Genomic DNA, 17,228 nt, shown 5'->3' with positions numbered 1-17,228 from the left:
CGGGGAAGTATAAGGAGTTCACCTTCTGGGAGTGCTTCTTGTTGCTAAAGGACTCCGAGAAGTTTCGGGCGGGGTGCGACGCTGGGTGGCCGAAGAAGCAGAGGCTCAACTATACCGGCGACTACAGCGGCAGCAGCGGCGGATCCCACGACCTCCCCCCGGATGCCGAGGAGTTTCCATCCCCTCCTTCATTTGCTGGTCGCCCCCGCCCGGTTGGACAGAAGCGGGCGCAACGGGCTGCGAGGGGCGGATCCCCCTATCGCCCCGCGAGGTCCAGTCCTCCGCCCTCCCACCCGCCCCACTCGAGTACACTCTCCATTCACGTAACCATACGCGGGATCAGATGTACAAGGTCTTCCAAGATTGGAGGACCGCCACTGACCCCACGGAGAAGATGTTTCTTCACTCGATGCTCGAGAGCATGCGGGTTGATTTGGAAATCGCGAGGGCACGACTAGCGGGTTCCGACGTGGGCTCAGATACCACGGGTGGCGGCAGCGGCAGTGGCGGCGGCGACGACGAGGACGGCGGTGAGGACGGCGGTGACGGCGACGACGATGAGGAGTAGAGAGTGGCGGGGCTCGTGTGTGGAAGTCTTTTTTTAAAAAAAAAAATCATGTACTTTTTTTTTTAGATCTTTGTACTTTTTTTTAATGGAATGTATAAATTTTCCCGTATATGTCTCGTAAATTTAATTCCGTATTTTAATCGTAATTTTAATTCCATAAATGTAGTATATTTTGAATTATTTTTATTGCGGCTGGCCTAAATCTGATGTGACAGGTAGATTTTTTAGTGTTGGCTGACGTGGCAGGGGAGAGAATGACTAGCCTATTGCTGGCCTATGTACCATTGGAGATGCTCTTATGATTGAGGGACAAAAGGAGGCGCTGACGTTTTAGAGAGAGAGAGGGGCGGTGGGTGAACTGATTGACCTGTGTCCTCTAGTGCATTGCAAGATGTGTTTATATGAAACTAATTAAGTCCTAAATAGTTACTTATGTAATTATCGAGATGATAAAATTACTATTACTATGTTCTGTCATTAGCTAGGAATTTTTTTCAGGTTGTGGCCATGTTAAAACTCTTCATTTCCAAACTGCATATTTGATTAACTTAGCGTACTTGTGTCTAAAACTGTGCAATGTCTATGAAGGAATAAATGCTGTTGCCACGCCTGATTCAGCTGCGTGTTGGATGAGATCCGACCCTATCTTATAGCGGATGGGGGCAATGTTGCATCGCATGAAATTGATGGAAATTACAAGGAGCATGTGGATCGTGTCTAAGTTCCGTTGGGCGTGTCTTATCGGAAAACTCCCTGAAGTTATACCAGATGAAGAAACAGGGCTAGAGCTGAATGAAGAGAACATAGAGAAGGTAGTATTGTTTTTAACATTTATTATACTTTTATCATTGAAAGTGATTGAATATTTGTATTTATGGCTTACGTAAGGAAATTCATGAAACATAAATAACAATAGTACAACATTTGATGAAAATGTGAAAGCATGAAATACAAGTAGTAGTATATGTTGAAAATGTAGAAGAAATTTGGATGAAGAAACCTCCATCAATGGACGATGAAGAAATTGTAAAATTGGGGAAAACTGTCGATAGAGAGAGTGAAGAAGGAAACGGGAAAATTTCACTATGGAGTACATTTTTATTAATTGGTGATTACAAAATACAATGAGATGCCTTATATAGGCTGAAAACTAAATGCTAAACAAACTAATTAATCCTAACTAACTCTACTAATCAACCTAACTAATTACATTTTATTTTCTATTTCAACAGTATATTAAGTAGAAGAAGATGGAGATGAATCAGGCAGTCCCATTTTTGGCATAGGTGGAAGCACAGCAGAAGACACAACCGGCGGCGTTCACGCAGCCGCAGCAGAAAAACATCTACATGTGAATAACATTACCCACAGGACCATGCTCCTTAAACACAGGCACAGGCACAGACACAGACACAGTGGAGGAATTCCCACCATTTTCAATTTGGTCACCATTCCAATCAGGAAAATTAGTATTACTGAGGCAGCACCATACTGCAAACCCCATTACAAATGCAAACAATATCCCTACCATTTTGCTAGACATATTTGCTACTAGTACTATTTTTCTTTCTCTACAAATTACAATAAATCATGCACTTTATATAGACTTTCTAATAAGCACAAACAAATGCATATCTGTCGTCATCTTATTTATTGCACATTTCTTGGGAGATAGTTTCAGCAATAAGATGCTGCGGTAACCGCCCGGCAGTAATTTTAATACTATGAGATACTTTCATTATAATACACCTTGAATCATTTTTAATTGCTCCTATTTTAAGGGAAAAAGAATGTCTAATTAGTATGGAAAATGACATAATTTGTTGCCGGCTATAATTGGTTGGAATCAAAAGTGCATGCTACCCAACACATCCTAGATTTAATTTTGCTTCTAATATCAATAAAACAGAAATGCTCTCTCATTTTTGCTATTCGATTTTTGTAGCAGACAATAATTTAATATTCTTATGTTAAGGCACGATCGATTACTCATGTGATAACGAGTGACCGATGAGAAATCATAATTAGGATTTTTATAAACTAGCTTACAGCTTACTTCAGAAAGGCAAATAATATTTCCAGTTTTTCTAGTCAGATTTGTTGTAGGAGTAACTTGTAATTCTAGAAATTGATGCAGTTTCCATGCGTTTCTAATTTTTTTCAATAATGATTTGAAACATGTTTTTTGATAGGGATATTCTCTAAAACAATAAACTTTGCCTAAAATTTGGTATTTCTCATGAACTTTAAAATTAGTCTATAATATCACAAACTTTGCACTTTGTTTGGTATTGACTCAAATAAGATATTTTCATCAAAATCTTATTTTACGTGGGCAACAGTGACACGTTTTATGCTATTTTAAACCTTTTTAAGTTCAGAACAAATAGGATAAAAAGTAATGTTGAAAACTACATTAATTTAATTGTGTCAAGTATGATAAAAAAAAACCTCGTAAATTAGTCAAATATAGTGATAGACATGCCGTGGGATATACCAAACAAAGTGCAAATTTTGTGATATTATAGGCCAATTTAAAGTTCATGGAAAATACCAAAATTTAGGCAAAGTTAATAGTTTTAGGGACCAATATCACTTTCTGATTTGTTGCATTTTTATTTTATAATAGAGTTACACGTAGTTATAAAAGTCTGCAAGAGAATAGAATACTATGATTCGCTATAATAGATGTCACACGTTCCTTTTTTGTTTGTCCCACAAAAGATGTCACATTTCCTTTTTTAAAAAAGGTTCATCTCACATTAATATAAATATACTCCCCCCGTCCCACAAAAGATGTCACACTTGTGGGACGGCACAAGATTTTAGGAAGTTTTATTTTGTGTGTTAGGTGGAGAGAGAAAATATAATATTTATATTGTTGTGAGAGAGAACTTTTTCTAAAAATGGAAATGTGACATCTTTAATGGGACAAACTAAAAAGAAAAGTGATACATCTTTTATGGGACGGAGGGAGTACTATTTTCTCTCACCACATAACACACAAAACAACATCTCATAAAATCTTGTGTCATTACTTAAATGTGTCATCTATTATGGGACGGAGGGAGTACTATGATTTGCTACCCAACACCAGCCTACACCTACTTCTGAATTCCCTATTTTGAAATACACCTCCACATTCCCATTCCCTGTGCATGTGCACACGTATCAATTATGTGTAACTACTCAATCACCATTTTCCTTTTAGCTTTCTCTCTCTAATTTTCCATGTTCATTATCTTCTTAAAGCATTCACTATGGTTGGCTGATGGAGAGGCCTTCCCGATCGGCCCCCATCGGCCAACCATTGCAACGGAGGGGCCGATGATCACCTTCCCCCTATATGGTCGATGTATCGGCTCTAGCCGAAGAGAAGGGACTTTTGATCGGCCCTCCATTGTGGAGAAAGGGCCGATCATTGGCCCTCTCATATATTTTTTTTTTGTTTTTTTCGAAAATTATTTTAATTTCTCTATATATACATCCACTTCCCATCATTTTCATTCATCCCTCCACTTCCCATCATCCATCTTCTCATTATACACTTCCTCTCTCACAAAATGGATTCCGACAACTCTCCGCAATTATCCGGCGATGGAAGGCCATAATCAGGCGGACCCCAAATTCCGCTCGACACCCAAACTACACCCACTCAGCAAAATCCCTACTTCAACCAACCTCCACCCAATCAGCAAAATCCCTACTTCAACCAAGTTCCTGGTGGAAACCTATTCGCCGGAGGATTCACTCCTTTCGTAGGCAATGCTGGGGCCCCTTACTTTATCGGGAACCAACACCCCAACTTCCCTTAATTCTCCAGCAACACCCTGCGGTCTACCGACCAGAAATGATGACCTCTACATCCGATACTCACGGATCCACAATTATTCCAGTCACATATCCGAGCTTCAGCATGGAAGAGTCGGCGCCTGGTCCGAAGGGTAGGAGGTCGCGAACACAATATTCAGCAGCTGAGACGCTTGCTCTGGCGAGGTGTTGGGTAGATATCGGCGAGGATCCGGTTGTAGGTAACAATCAACGGAAGATTAGTTTGTGGACCCACATACGCAAAAATACAATCAGGCTGGAGTGAAGCCTGATGGGGCACCAACTCACAAGGCGCCAGAGCTTCGCAAGCATTTTGAGCCAGTGGCGTATACAGGTTACCTACTTCGACAATAAATAATTAGTACTATATGACATGAAAAAAAAACTAATGCCTAAAGTAGTATATTTTGTAACGGTGTTTAGTTTTAAACACCGAAAATCTTATTTATTATTCATAGAGTAATTAAACTCCAACTAGCTAGGTTCCGAATAATAAAACCTTATTTCAAGCTTCTCTTGAGGATGTTATCAAACGAGACTCACCTCGCGCACGATTCAACATAATAGCAATCTTAGCACCGCTAGATATTAATCACCACTACCCAATATACCAGGCTTATTGGGTTGCGAAAAACCCGAACCATTTGGTAAGTCAAAGTAGTGCATGATCAATACCGTATGCTCAATGCTAACGTACATTGATTAAGAAATAACAATTTACAAGACCTCGTCTTTCAGTAGATAGCATAAAGACTATCTCGCTGTTAGATCCATTCAGTGCTATACCACACCAATGTCATCTTATTTCAGTAAGGCTTAGAAATAATCGGACTGACATTGCAACCTTTCATGATAGGTAGTCTAAGCCTATCTAGGTTGTGAAATTCTTCTTTTTCTTTGTTCAGAACTGACCGTGTTACCTTAAAGTGAACGACGCCCACAACCGGTCTACTAAAACAAAGACTTAGACTTTGTTAAGTTACTTATACATTTAAACATGTAATAAACATCCATTAGATGTAAAACATAACAACATTATGACAAAAATAACCTGTTTATTCCTTTGGAAAATAAAATAAGAGTTTTAACAGTATTCAATCACTCGAAAGGTGATTTCTAGTATACAAACTCTAACACAACGGTCCGGCGCCACCAAGTCAGTTGAGGTAGTTGAACCCACTGCTCGCCGCCCAACTGGAGTGAAAGCGGCGAAGGCAGCGGCGAAGGGCAAGGGGAAGGCGAATTCACAGAGGAACGCCTCTCAGTCGACCGATGGGGACGCGGAGGGTGATGTAAGAATTGTCGGCTACGCTCAGCTGCATAAGTTCAACAAGCTGTATCGAGATGAGCCGGATGATCCTGTCAAGACGGACATCTGGAAAACTATTAGCAGGATAAAGAAACAGTTGGGTCTGCATTCCGACGACGACGCTTGAGTCTTATTGGTGTTTTTTTTTATTATACTCTTCCTTTTTTATTATGTAGTACTATGTTTGAGAGTTAAATTTTCAGTATATGAACAATTACTAAATATATTCTTACATTTTTTACATTCATTTTTCTATTTTCTATTACATGTATTCTTATTTATTTCACTTTTTATTTTACATTTTATTTTGCTACAACCTAGAATTCAATTCAAATCTTTCTTTTCTTCAATAATTTATATTTATTTTTTAAACTCTCTTATTAAACAAGGTTTTTTCTTTTTTTTTTACATTTGCGTTGTATCTATCAATAATCACCTTAACACATGATTGTACTTAAAAAATAACTCAAATAAGATTTACAACATCATTCCAACCATATGCTGACATGTAGCACTTGTAAGCAACAAAACAACGTTATTAAGTAACAAAATTAGTGGATGACATTGATAGATTTTCGTGAATTGCATAAAAGACTATTAGTGCAAAATAAACTGCATTTAATACAACATAAATAGTCGTTTATGCAATTCGTAGAAATTCGTCAATGTCATTCATTAATTTTGTTGCTTAATAACGTTATTTTGTTGCTTATAAGTGCCACATGGCAACATATGGTTGAAAGGATGTTGTGATTCTAAGGGTAAAAAAACACTAGTGACATCTTTCCAACTTTTATAATTCATCTTCTAATTTGCCGGCGCTATCCACAATGGGGCGGAGGATGCGACGCCCTAAGCCCCGCCCTATGCACCCCCACATCAGCATTTTATCCTCCGCCCCTTCCACCTGCAATGGGGTGGACTATAGCCCGCCCTAAACATTTTTAAACACTACAAAAATTGGAAAAAACCACTTCATTTCAGTGAAAGTTCAAATTACAGTACGAAATAAAAAAACTACAAATTCTCAATGGTCGTGGCACTTCCAAACTTCTTCAATCATGTTGTTCATAAGCATCGCATGGTCATGTTGGCTGCGCATTGAGGTCTCTCTAGCTAGAACCTCACCGAAGTCCATCGGCAATCCCTAAGCGACAGTCGCGGTCGCCGTGCTGGAGCTAGATCCACCTTCATCATCTCCCCAATCGGTGACATGTCCAGCTTCTTGTTCGACTATCATGTTATGCAAGATGATGCACGCATACATGACATCAGCGATGACTTCCTTGAACCACAAACGTGCCGGACCTTTCACTATTTCCTACCGCGATTGGAGCACACCAAAAGCCCGCTCCACATCCTTCCGCGCAGCTTCCTGCTTTGCTGCAAATAACACTCTCTTGTCACCCATTGGGTAGCTGATCGTCTTCACAAACGCGCAGCCTCCTGCTTTGCTGCAAATAACACTCTCTTGTCACCCATTGGGTAGCTGATCGTCTTCACAAAAACAGGCCACCGTGGGTATATGCCATCGGCCAAGTAGTACCCCATATGATATTGGCGTCCGTTGGCAGTGACCTCGATGGTCGGACTAAAGGAACTGACAGCGGAAGCGCGTTCGGATTTCATAATTTAATAATTAATCGAACAAATAAATCACATAATAATCAGATCTATTTAGCAGATTATTTAGACAAAAATCTATTCGCGTAATTCTCACATGTATCATGCTCATAACTTGAATTAATCATGCTTTAAATATATTGTAACCTAAAACATGCTTTTCTACGGAGCAGAAATAATACCTTATTAATTCTCCAAAGAATTGACGATGGCTAGCGACTTCTCCACGTGACGCTTTGAATACTAGACCACGGATCTTCTCTCTGGTTCCCGAACTGTACTCCAATATCAGTGTGGGCTGATCTCACCGGAATACTAGCATATAAATAAAGAAGACAGAAATTCTACTCCACGGAGGAGAGGAAAAATTCTCCCAACTCCTATAAGGGGGTGAAGAAAATTTTGAAAAATAATAATGTGTTGTGTTATTTTCTGTCTCCTTTATTCTCCTATTTATATTAAGTTCCTTTTGGGCCCAGACAGGGATCTATGGAAGGTTTTGGATATGGGCTCATCCAATTTACTTTTACTAATTAAATTGAACCCACAATTTAATATAAGCTTTAATTGGAATATTACGAACAACCACTACAGAAGTAATATTGAACTCTCCCCGTCCAAATCCGAAATTATAAGTAATCCGGGTTTTCGTTTTAACTTTCATTTCCCGAGCTTAAGATAAAAATGTTCATTGATTAATTAATGTCTGCTATGGACTTAATTAATTGATTTCTTATTAATTCCAAGAGTGGATTTACCATGAAACGCTTATTTATTATTCATAGAGTGATCAAACTCCAACTAGCTAGCTTTCGAATAATAAAACCTTGTTTTGCGCTCCTCTTGAGGACATTATCAAACAAGACTCACCTCGTGCACGATTCAACATAATAGAAATCCTAGCACCGCTAGATATTAATCACCACCACCCAATATATTAGGATTATTGGGTTGCGAAAACCCGTACCATTTGATAAGTCAAAGTAGTGCATAATCAATACCCTATGCTCAATGCTAACGTATGTAGATTAAAAAATAGTTATTTATCAAGACCTAGTCTTTTAGTAGATAGCATAAAGACACGTCTTACTATTAGATCCGTTCAGTGCTTTACCACACCAATGTCATCTTATTCAGTAAGGCTTAGAAATATGCAGACTGACATTGCGACCTTTCACGATGAACAGTCTAATTCCATCTAGGTCGTGAAATTCTTCTTTTTATTTGTTTAGGACTGACCGTGTTACCTTAAAGTGGACGTCGCCCACAACCGGACTGCGACCCCTGCATTATTCGGTGAAGAGGGTGGACGAGTTGAGGACGTTGATGTCGTTGTTCGACTCGGCTACACCGAAGTATGCATGCCAGATCCAGAGCTGATGGTCAGCGACAGCTTCGAGGATCATCGTCGGATGGCTGCCCTTATAGCCACTAGTAAATTGGCCTCTCCACGCCGTCGGGCAATTCTTCCACGCCCAGTGCATACAATAGATGCTCCCTAGCATTCCAGGGAAGACGTGCACTGAAGGGACTGGCAGCGGAAGCGTGCGTGAAATTTCAATTCGCGCAATTATCACATGTATCATGCTCATAACTCAAATAAATCATGCTTTAAATTAATTAAAACCTAAAACATGATTTTCTACGGTTTAGCTATTTTACCTTGATGATTCTCCAAAGAATCGAAGATAGCTAGCGCCTTCTCCACGTGAATATCTTTAGTACTAAACCACGGATCTTCTGTCTGGTTCCCGAACTGTAAACTGATATCAGGGTGGGCTGATCTCACCAGTATACTAGGACTTAAATAAAGAAGACGGAAAACCTTTCCCACGAATGAGAGAAAATCGTCCCTCTTGTAGAGAGAGGGGGACGAAAATTTTGAGGAAAAATAAGTGTAACAATTGATTTTTATGTTTATTCTCCGTTTTATATTAAGTCACATATTAGGCCCAGACAAGGATCTATGGAAGGTTTTGGATATGGGCTCCTCCAATTAGCTTTTTACTAATTAAATTGAACCCCAATTTAATATAAGCTTTTAATTGGAATATTACAAGCAACCACTACAGACGTAATATTGCACTCCCCATCCAAACCCAAAATTATAAGTAATCCGGGTTTCCATTGCTTGATACTTATTTCCCGCGCTTAAGATAGAAACATCCATTAATTAGTTAATGTATGATATGGACCAATTAATTAATATCTTATTAATTCCAAGAGTGGAGTTAGCAAGAAATTCTTATTTATTATTCATAGAGTAATCAAACTCCAACTAGCTAGGTTCCGAATAATAAAATCTTATTTCAAGCTCCTCTTGAGAATGTTATCAAACGAGACTCACCTCGCGCACGATTTACACATAATAGCAATCCTAGCACCGCTATATATTAATCATCACTACCCAATATACCAGGCTTATTGGTTTGCGAAAAACCCGCACCATTTGGTAAGTCAAAGTAGTGCATAATCAATATCGTATGCTCAATGCTAACGTACATTGATTAAGAAATAATAATTTACAAGACCTCGTCTTTTAGTAGATAGCATAAAGACATGTCTCGCTGTTAGATCGAATTCAGTGTTATACCACACTAACGTCATCTATTTCAGTAAGGCTTAGAAATATGACATTGCAACCTTTCACGATAGGTAGTCTAAGCCTATCTAGGTTGTGAAATTCTTCATTTTCTTTGTTCAGAACTGACCGTGTTACCTTAAAGTGAACGTCGCCCACAACCGGTCTACTAAAACAAAGACTTAGACTTTGTTAAGTTACTTATACATTTAAACATGTAATAAACATCCATTAAATGTAAAACATAACAACATTATGACAAAAATAATATGTTTTATTCCTTGGAAAATAAAATAAGAGTTTTAACAGTATTCAATCACTCGAAAGGTGATTTCTAGTATACAAACTCTAACATGCACCGTCTCGTGAATCCTCATCAGGCCTAGCAATCCTCAACAGTCGGCCTTCGCAAATATGTGTCGCCAAAAGCCTCCACAGCTCCCCTACTAAAATTTTTTAGGCAATCGCAGCCAGTTGTATCCCCGACATGAAGGTACTCGTCGAACATATCCGCCGTGGTGCCGTAGGCCAACTGTCGGATCGCAACCGTGCACTTCCGCAACGGCGTAAGTCTAGGTCTGTCAATGCCGTCTTCCCAATACTGGAAGTATTCATCACGTCCCTTCAACGTCTGGACAATGCGGAGAAAAAGATCTCGCTGCATTCTAAAACGGCGGTGAAAATCCATCGGGCCCCACCGTGGTTGTGTTGGTTTTGCAGCGAAAATCTATTTAGTTTGATTGATGAATTCAAGTAATTAAATTCGAACTCCTTCTTCAATCGACCTCTACCACCGATCTTCTGATCTGTTTCCTTTAACTCGGAATTGACCTTTGTGTGGGCAAAGCTTGTCAAATCCTCAAAAGCCGGAGAAAAATTAAAGAAGAACCCTAAATACCGATTCTTCACTCTTGATTGCAGAGAACGAGAAAAATAATATCGGTAGAATTAATTCTGTCTTCTTTTCTTCTCCCTTTTATATTAAGTTAATTATTTTGGGCCAGACCAGGGATCTATGGAGGATTGGATTGGCTACAGTTCAGGCTTTTACTAATTAAATTAAAACTAATTTAATTCAAGCCCAAACTTAAATATTATTATCATCCACTATAGATATAATATTGACTGCCCGTCCAAACCGAAATTACGAGTATTCCGGGACTTCCTCTTTAATTAAATCATATCCCGTGTTAAAGATATAAATATCCATTAATTAATATCAAGTCTGCTATCTGACTTTTATTAATTAATTTCTTTTTCCAAGAGTGGTCTAGTTTAGAAACATTATTTATTATTCATGGAATAAATTCCAACTGGCCAGTTTTCTGAATAATAAAACCTTTTTCTAAACACCTCTTGAGGATATTATCAGACTGACCTCTCCCAGCACACGATTCATTGCAATAACAATACTAGCACCACTTGGACATTAATGATCACTACCCAATCTATCAGGATTCTTGGGCAACGAAATACCCTCACCATTTGATAAGTCAAAGTAGTTTTCAATTAATATCGCATGATCAATGTTATGTCAACAATGATTAAGAAATGACAATCACCGAGACCTCGTCTTTCAGTAAATAGCCAAGAAAGACTTATCTCACTGTTTGATCCTCAGTGTTATACCACACCGACGTCGTTCATTTCCTTAGGAAAGGAAACTTTCGGACTGACGTCGCAACCTTTCACGATAGGTACTCAAAGCCTATCTAGGTTGTGAAACAGTTTTCCTTCTGCAAGAACCAACAAGTTACCTACTGTGAACGCCGCTCGCAACTTGTCTACTATGCAGAAGACTTTGACTCATTTTGCTTAAACTATGTATTTAAATGGAAAATATATTTCAACATCTCATAAATACATAAGCAACCCATAAGCAAAACAAATTGTAACAAAATATTCTTTCTCATTAAATGGTAAAAATGGATAGAAGAGTTATTACATATACAAGCATTCGAAAGATGCTTTCAGTATACCAAACTCTAACAGGTTGCTCGGCAAAATAGTCTGCGAACAGACGTTGGTGAGCTACGTCGTGCTCGCAGGGGATAAATTTCCGACGTCGAATCAACCGAGGGATCCGCGTCGCCGCTCTCTCGGCCGCTGCACGCTCGCACTCCATTTCTGCCAAGCATTCCGCCCAAGTAATGCCTTCTGATGTACTCCATTCGTCGTCGTCGGGATTGATAAGTTCATGTTATAGTCGGTTTAATTAGTTTGTTGAGGTGCTTCCACTGCCAGTTCCTTCAATTGGTATCAGAGCCAGTCTTTGGCTCTGATTATTTGGATTTAAATTTCACGAAATTCATGTATGCATGTGTTATTTGATTACGAAGCATGTTCTTGTATTTTATTGTTTATATTTATGCATGATGAACTCAAGAACATTCGAATCAATAGAACTTGAATTTTCTAACGCACAATATGCGATCGGAAGAGGGATGTCGAATTGAGTGGGAGCTTGAGAGGAGATCAACCGGCGATGCGCAGACGAGCGTGGGCTCGTGCACGCCGCCGGTGAAGATCGCCGGTCCCGGAGCGGCCTCGCGAAACACGCTGATTAGTGGGAGCGAACGACGCAATCCAACGGCGACATGAATACGAGCATGGGCTCGTCCATGCCGCGGCAGAGACCGCGACAGGTTCTTGCTCAGCCACGCCGGTCGCCGACGCTGGTGTAAGGTAGCGGAGCTCGCTGCTAGTCCGAGAGCAGCGGTTGTCTTCTCCGCCGAAGACAACCCTGACCCTAACCCTAAAAACAAAACCCTAGTCGAACCCTCAGCCGCGCCACGCCGGACCGGAGCCGCACCGCCATGCGCGGGTGCTGCTAGTTCACGGCAGGTTGACGTCGGGAGGGAGATCAGCCGGAGAACGCGGCAACAGCCGCCGACTGGTTGGTCTCGGCGGAAGGGGATCGCGGCGTTTCCATGTCGAAAAGTGAAAAGGAAGCGGCGCGCCTTCGGGCATGGGCTGCCGGCGTTGTTGGACGGGAACTCGCCGTTTCGGCGAGCGTATCGCCGGTGAATCTTCGTCGAGTTGATCCGTGCTAACCTCAAACAACGAGATATCGACGAAAGATTATTTTAATGATTATTTATTTCCTAAATTAAAAGATATCATTAAAAATAATATTATTTAATGAAATAAAATATTTTGGGACGATTTCCCTAGATTTTAGGAATATTTTGATTATTTTCTATATCTATGGAATATTTAATATCCTAGATGATATAGATAAGAATAATTTAATAATTTCCTAAATATTATATATATCTAGAATCCTAATTAGGATAGATATGTAGGATTACATTAAATAATATAATTATTTTCTTCCTAATCTTGAACAAGGATATTATATGAATTTAATTTTTCATGTCTAATTAAGATTTAAATAATGTACTTTATTTTAGATATATCTTAAAGTATGACATGTATAAGAACTAAATTCTAGATTAATTAATTCCTAAACTAAGATACTAAAAATAATAAAAGCTTTAATTATCCAGTCAATTAAATACCAACAGAATTTAATTAGTCTTAATCTGCCTTAAGGCTAAAGGATAATTAATGTAAAACCATAACCCAAATATCTAAGCGATAATTATGAACTTAAAGTTTATATATGGTCTCCATCGGTTGGACTGCCAAATTTTGTGAAGTTAGTTTCTAATATTATTGCCACCCACTTTGTGGAGACAATAATCCTACGAAATAGTAAGTTCATAAGGGCGGACTTCTCATACAATAAATAGAATGAACTAGAAAGTGGTTCCCAATATTATCGCCACCCACCTTGTGGGGACGATAATCCTAAGGAACTACGAGTTTCAGGGTTCAATCAGAATTTATGAGATAGCTTGATTTTGTTATCAGCACATAAACATTGTCATGGGAGTGTGTTGTAGAAATAAAATTCTGTAATGCTAAATCTCATGGTCGTGCTTAGGCAACATTAGGCGGCCATGCCATGTTTTGTGGTCTCTGGACTATTCGTCGATGTTGTGACCAGTAATATTGTCAAAATTTTAATGCGTATTAACCTCATTTGGAGGGTACAATTTCTTAATTTTGCTGTTGTAAGATTTTGAAAAGTTTTATAGTTAATCTACTCAATTTCCTTACATAAGTTTATGACAAATAGTAAATTTTTCTGTTTGCAGTGCAATAAAATCCATCAAGATGTCTTTTAATCCTCTTTCTGCAATTCTCAAAGAAAACGAACTCGAGGGCCAAAATTACATAGAATGGAAATAAAATTTGGATATCGTTCTCACAGTAGAAGAATACAAATTTGTGCTCACTATTCCACAGCCTCCAGTTCCCGCTGCTAACGCATCGGTGGGAGTACAGAATGCGCATAAACGGTGGCATAAGGCGAATGAGATGGCTAAGTGCTATATGTTGGCATCTATGTCTTCAGTACTCAAGCATTAGCATTCTTCCATGGCGATTGCCGCTGATATTATGCAAAATCTTGCGAATCTTTTTGGTACTCAGAATCGAACGGCTAAGTCTCAAGCCTTTCGGAGTATCATGACGATGACTATGAAGGAAGGCACATCCGTGAGGAAACATGTCCTCAAGATGATGAGTCACCTCAACCAGATTGAGGTTTTGGGAGGGGCGATCGATCCCGAGTCCCAGATTACTATAATCCTTCAGAGCCTTCCCCCTAGCTTCCAGCACTTCAAGCTCAATTTCGAGATGAACAAGCGGGATTACACTTTGGCTGAGCTGCTGACTGAACTTCAGTCGACAGAGGACCTTATGGCTCAAGCTAAGGTAGCTATGCTGAGTTTGGCGCCTAATTCCTCTGGCTCCAAGCCTCGCGTAGGAAAGAAAAAGGCACCGAACCCAGTGGCAACTAAGAATGCTAAGGGAAAGAAGAAGAAGAAGGCCGATAAGAAGCCTACTGGAAAATGCTTCAAGTGTGGAGAGAAAGGTCATTGAAAGCCAGATTGTCCTAAAAAGGGCAAGGCTACAGGTATGCACCATGCTCTAGTAGTTGAGTCATGTTTAGCTTCGACATCTACTCATACGTGGGTTATTGATACTGCAGCAACTGATCATATATGTTTTGATCCTGACTTAATGCAGGTGACAAGATGGTAACATGATCGTGAGATCGAAGTCCAGCTGGGCGACGCCACTAAAGTGGCGGCCGTTGCAGTGGGAGACGTTTATTTGCATTTTTCTAGTGATAGATTTTTTATTTTAAAGAATGTTTTGTTGATACCTTCTTTTAGAAGAAATTTAATTTCAGTTTCTAAATTGTCTTTTGATGGATATTCGATTTCTTTTAATGACAATTGCGTTATTAAGAAAGATGGTTTTTATATTTGTCGTGGTATCATGGAATACAATCTGTACACAATCACTTCTACACAGTTTAATCAACATAAATCAGAACTCAATGCTACATCGAAAGATTCTAAGAAAAGAAAAGAACCTTCAATTTCAATGAACGAAACGTACTTGTGGCACCTTAGACTTGGTCATGCCAACGAGGGAAAGATTCATGCGATGGTTGATCAAGATCTTATTAAAGATCTTGAGAAGGAACCGTTTTCAAAGTGTGAATCCTGTTTGGAAGGCAAGATGACCAAGAGACCATTTAGGTCAAAGGGTAATAGGGCCAAGGAAGTACTTGAGCTCGTTCATACTGATGTGTGTGGACCAATGTCAACCGAGGCAAGGGGCGGTTTTCGATATTTCATCGCCTTCATTGATGACTTCTCGAAAATTGGATATGTCTATTTGATGCGCTACAAGTCTGAAACTTTTGACAAGTTCAAGGAGATTAAGGCTCAAGTAGAGACGCGTCATAGTAAGAGTATCAAATGCTTGCGATCTGATCGCGAAGGCGAGTACCTAAGTGCCGAGTTTTTGGACTACTTATCAGCGTCGGGAATTCAATCCCAACTGACTGCGCCGGGCACACCCCAGCAGAATGGCGTAGCTGAAAGAAGGAATAGGACTTTGTTAAACATGGTCCAATCGATGATGAGTTATGCACGGTTACCAACTTCGTTTTGGGGGCATGCCTTGTTATCAGCAAGCTATATATTAGACAACTTACCTTCTAAATCAGTTCCTACTACCCCATATGAGTTGTGGACTGGGCGAAAGCCCAATCTAGAACATCTCAGAGTGTGGGGGTGTCCGGCTCATGTATTGGAAAAGGATCCAACTAAGTTGGAACCTAGGACGGAGGTATGTGTGTTTATAGGTTATCCTAGAGGATCGAAAGCTTATGAATTCTATAGTCTCCGAGATAGGAAAGTCATTGTGAGCACACTTGCCACATTCTTGGAGGAAGACTTTGTAATGAATCATAAGTTCAGCAGTGAGATAGCTCTAGAAGAGCTAACTTCAGTCACAAGTTCCATTAACCAAGAACAATTACCTTGTGTAACAACAATTCCAGAAACTTCAACTACTACTCCAAATATTGTAGTGCCGCGTCGCAGTAGGAGGGTCTTTCATGAGCCCGAAAGATACATTGGTTTGGGTGAGTGCATGGATCACTCCTCGGACAACAATGTACTTGATCCCTGAAATCTAGCAGAGGCGCAGGCAGATGTCTATCATTGCGAATGGGTGAAAGCAATGGATTCGGAACTACAATCAATGGTAGACAAAGACGTCTATGATTTGTCTATCCTACCCAAAGGCTATACTGCCATTGGGAGCAAGTGGATATACAAACATAAACATGGACCCGATGGACGAGTTAAAGTCTTTAAGGCAAGACTAGTGGCTAAGGGGTATACCCAAAGGGAAGGCATTGATTACGATGAGACCTTCTTCCCAGTAGTCATGCTCAAATCGATCCGTATTCTTTTGTCTATAGCAGCTTACATGGATTGGGAAGTATGGCAGATGGACGTTAAGACTGCGTTTTTAAACGGGAGTCTTGAGGAGACCATCTACATGGAAAAACCCGAAGGCTATGTGGTAAAGGGCAAGGAACATATGGTTTGGAAGCTTAAGAAGGCCATTTATGGCCTCAAGCAAGCATCTAGATCATGGAACCAGTGTTTTGATCAAACTGTTCAAAAGTTTGGATTCGAAAAGTGCCCTAATGAAAGCTGCGTGTATAAGAAGGTTGAAAAAGGAAATGTTGTGTTCTTAGTTTTATATGTAGATGACATTCTTCTAATTGGAAACAATAAAAAGATGTTGTCATTAGTACGAACTTGGTTGTCCAGCAAGTTCGAGATGAAAGATATGGGTGATGCGGGACACATTCTCTGTATCAAGGTTCTTCGCAACCGTGCAAAGAGAAAGTTGTGCCTATCCCAAGAATCTTG

At 39.7% G+C, this 17,228-nt stretch overlaps 1 protein-coding gene across 1 annotated transcript; it reads left to right on the top strand.

Annotated features, from left to right (window-relative positions):
* Window positions 1–14,454: 14,454 nt before the first annotated feature.
* LOC125194982 lies at window positions 14,455–14,865 on the top strand. Its single transcript, XM_048093191.1, has one exon. The coding sequence runs from the start codon at window positions 14,455–14,457 to the stop codon at window positions 14,863–14,865; it is 411 nt and encodes a 136-aa protein (XP_047949148.1).
* Window positions 14,866–17,228: the final 2,363 nt, after the last annotated feature.

This window comes from Salvia hispanica, chromosome 6, assembly GCF_023119035.1.
Source record: "Salvia hispanica cultivar TCC Black 2014 chromosome 6, UniMelb_Shisp_WGS_1.0, whole genome shotgun sequence".
NCBI classification, from domain to species: Eukaryota; Viridiplantae; Streptophyta; class Magnoliopsida; order Lamiales; family Lamiaceae; genus Salvia; species Salvia hispanica.
This window is presented reverse-complemented; position numbering and strand designations above follow the sequence as displayed.

Coding starts and splice junctions, on each gene's coding strand:
- LOC125194982 (XM_048093191.1), top strand. CDS start 14,455: ATGACTATGAAGGAAGGCACATCCGTGAGGAAACATGTCCTCAAGATG.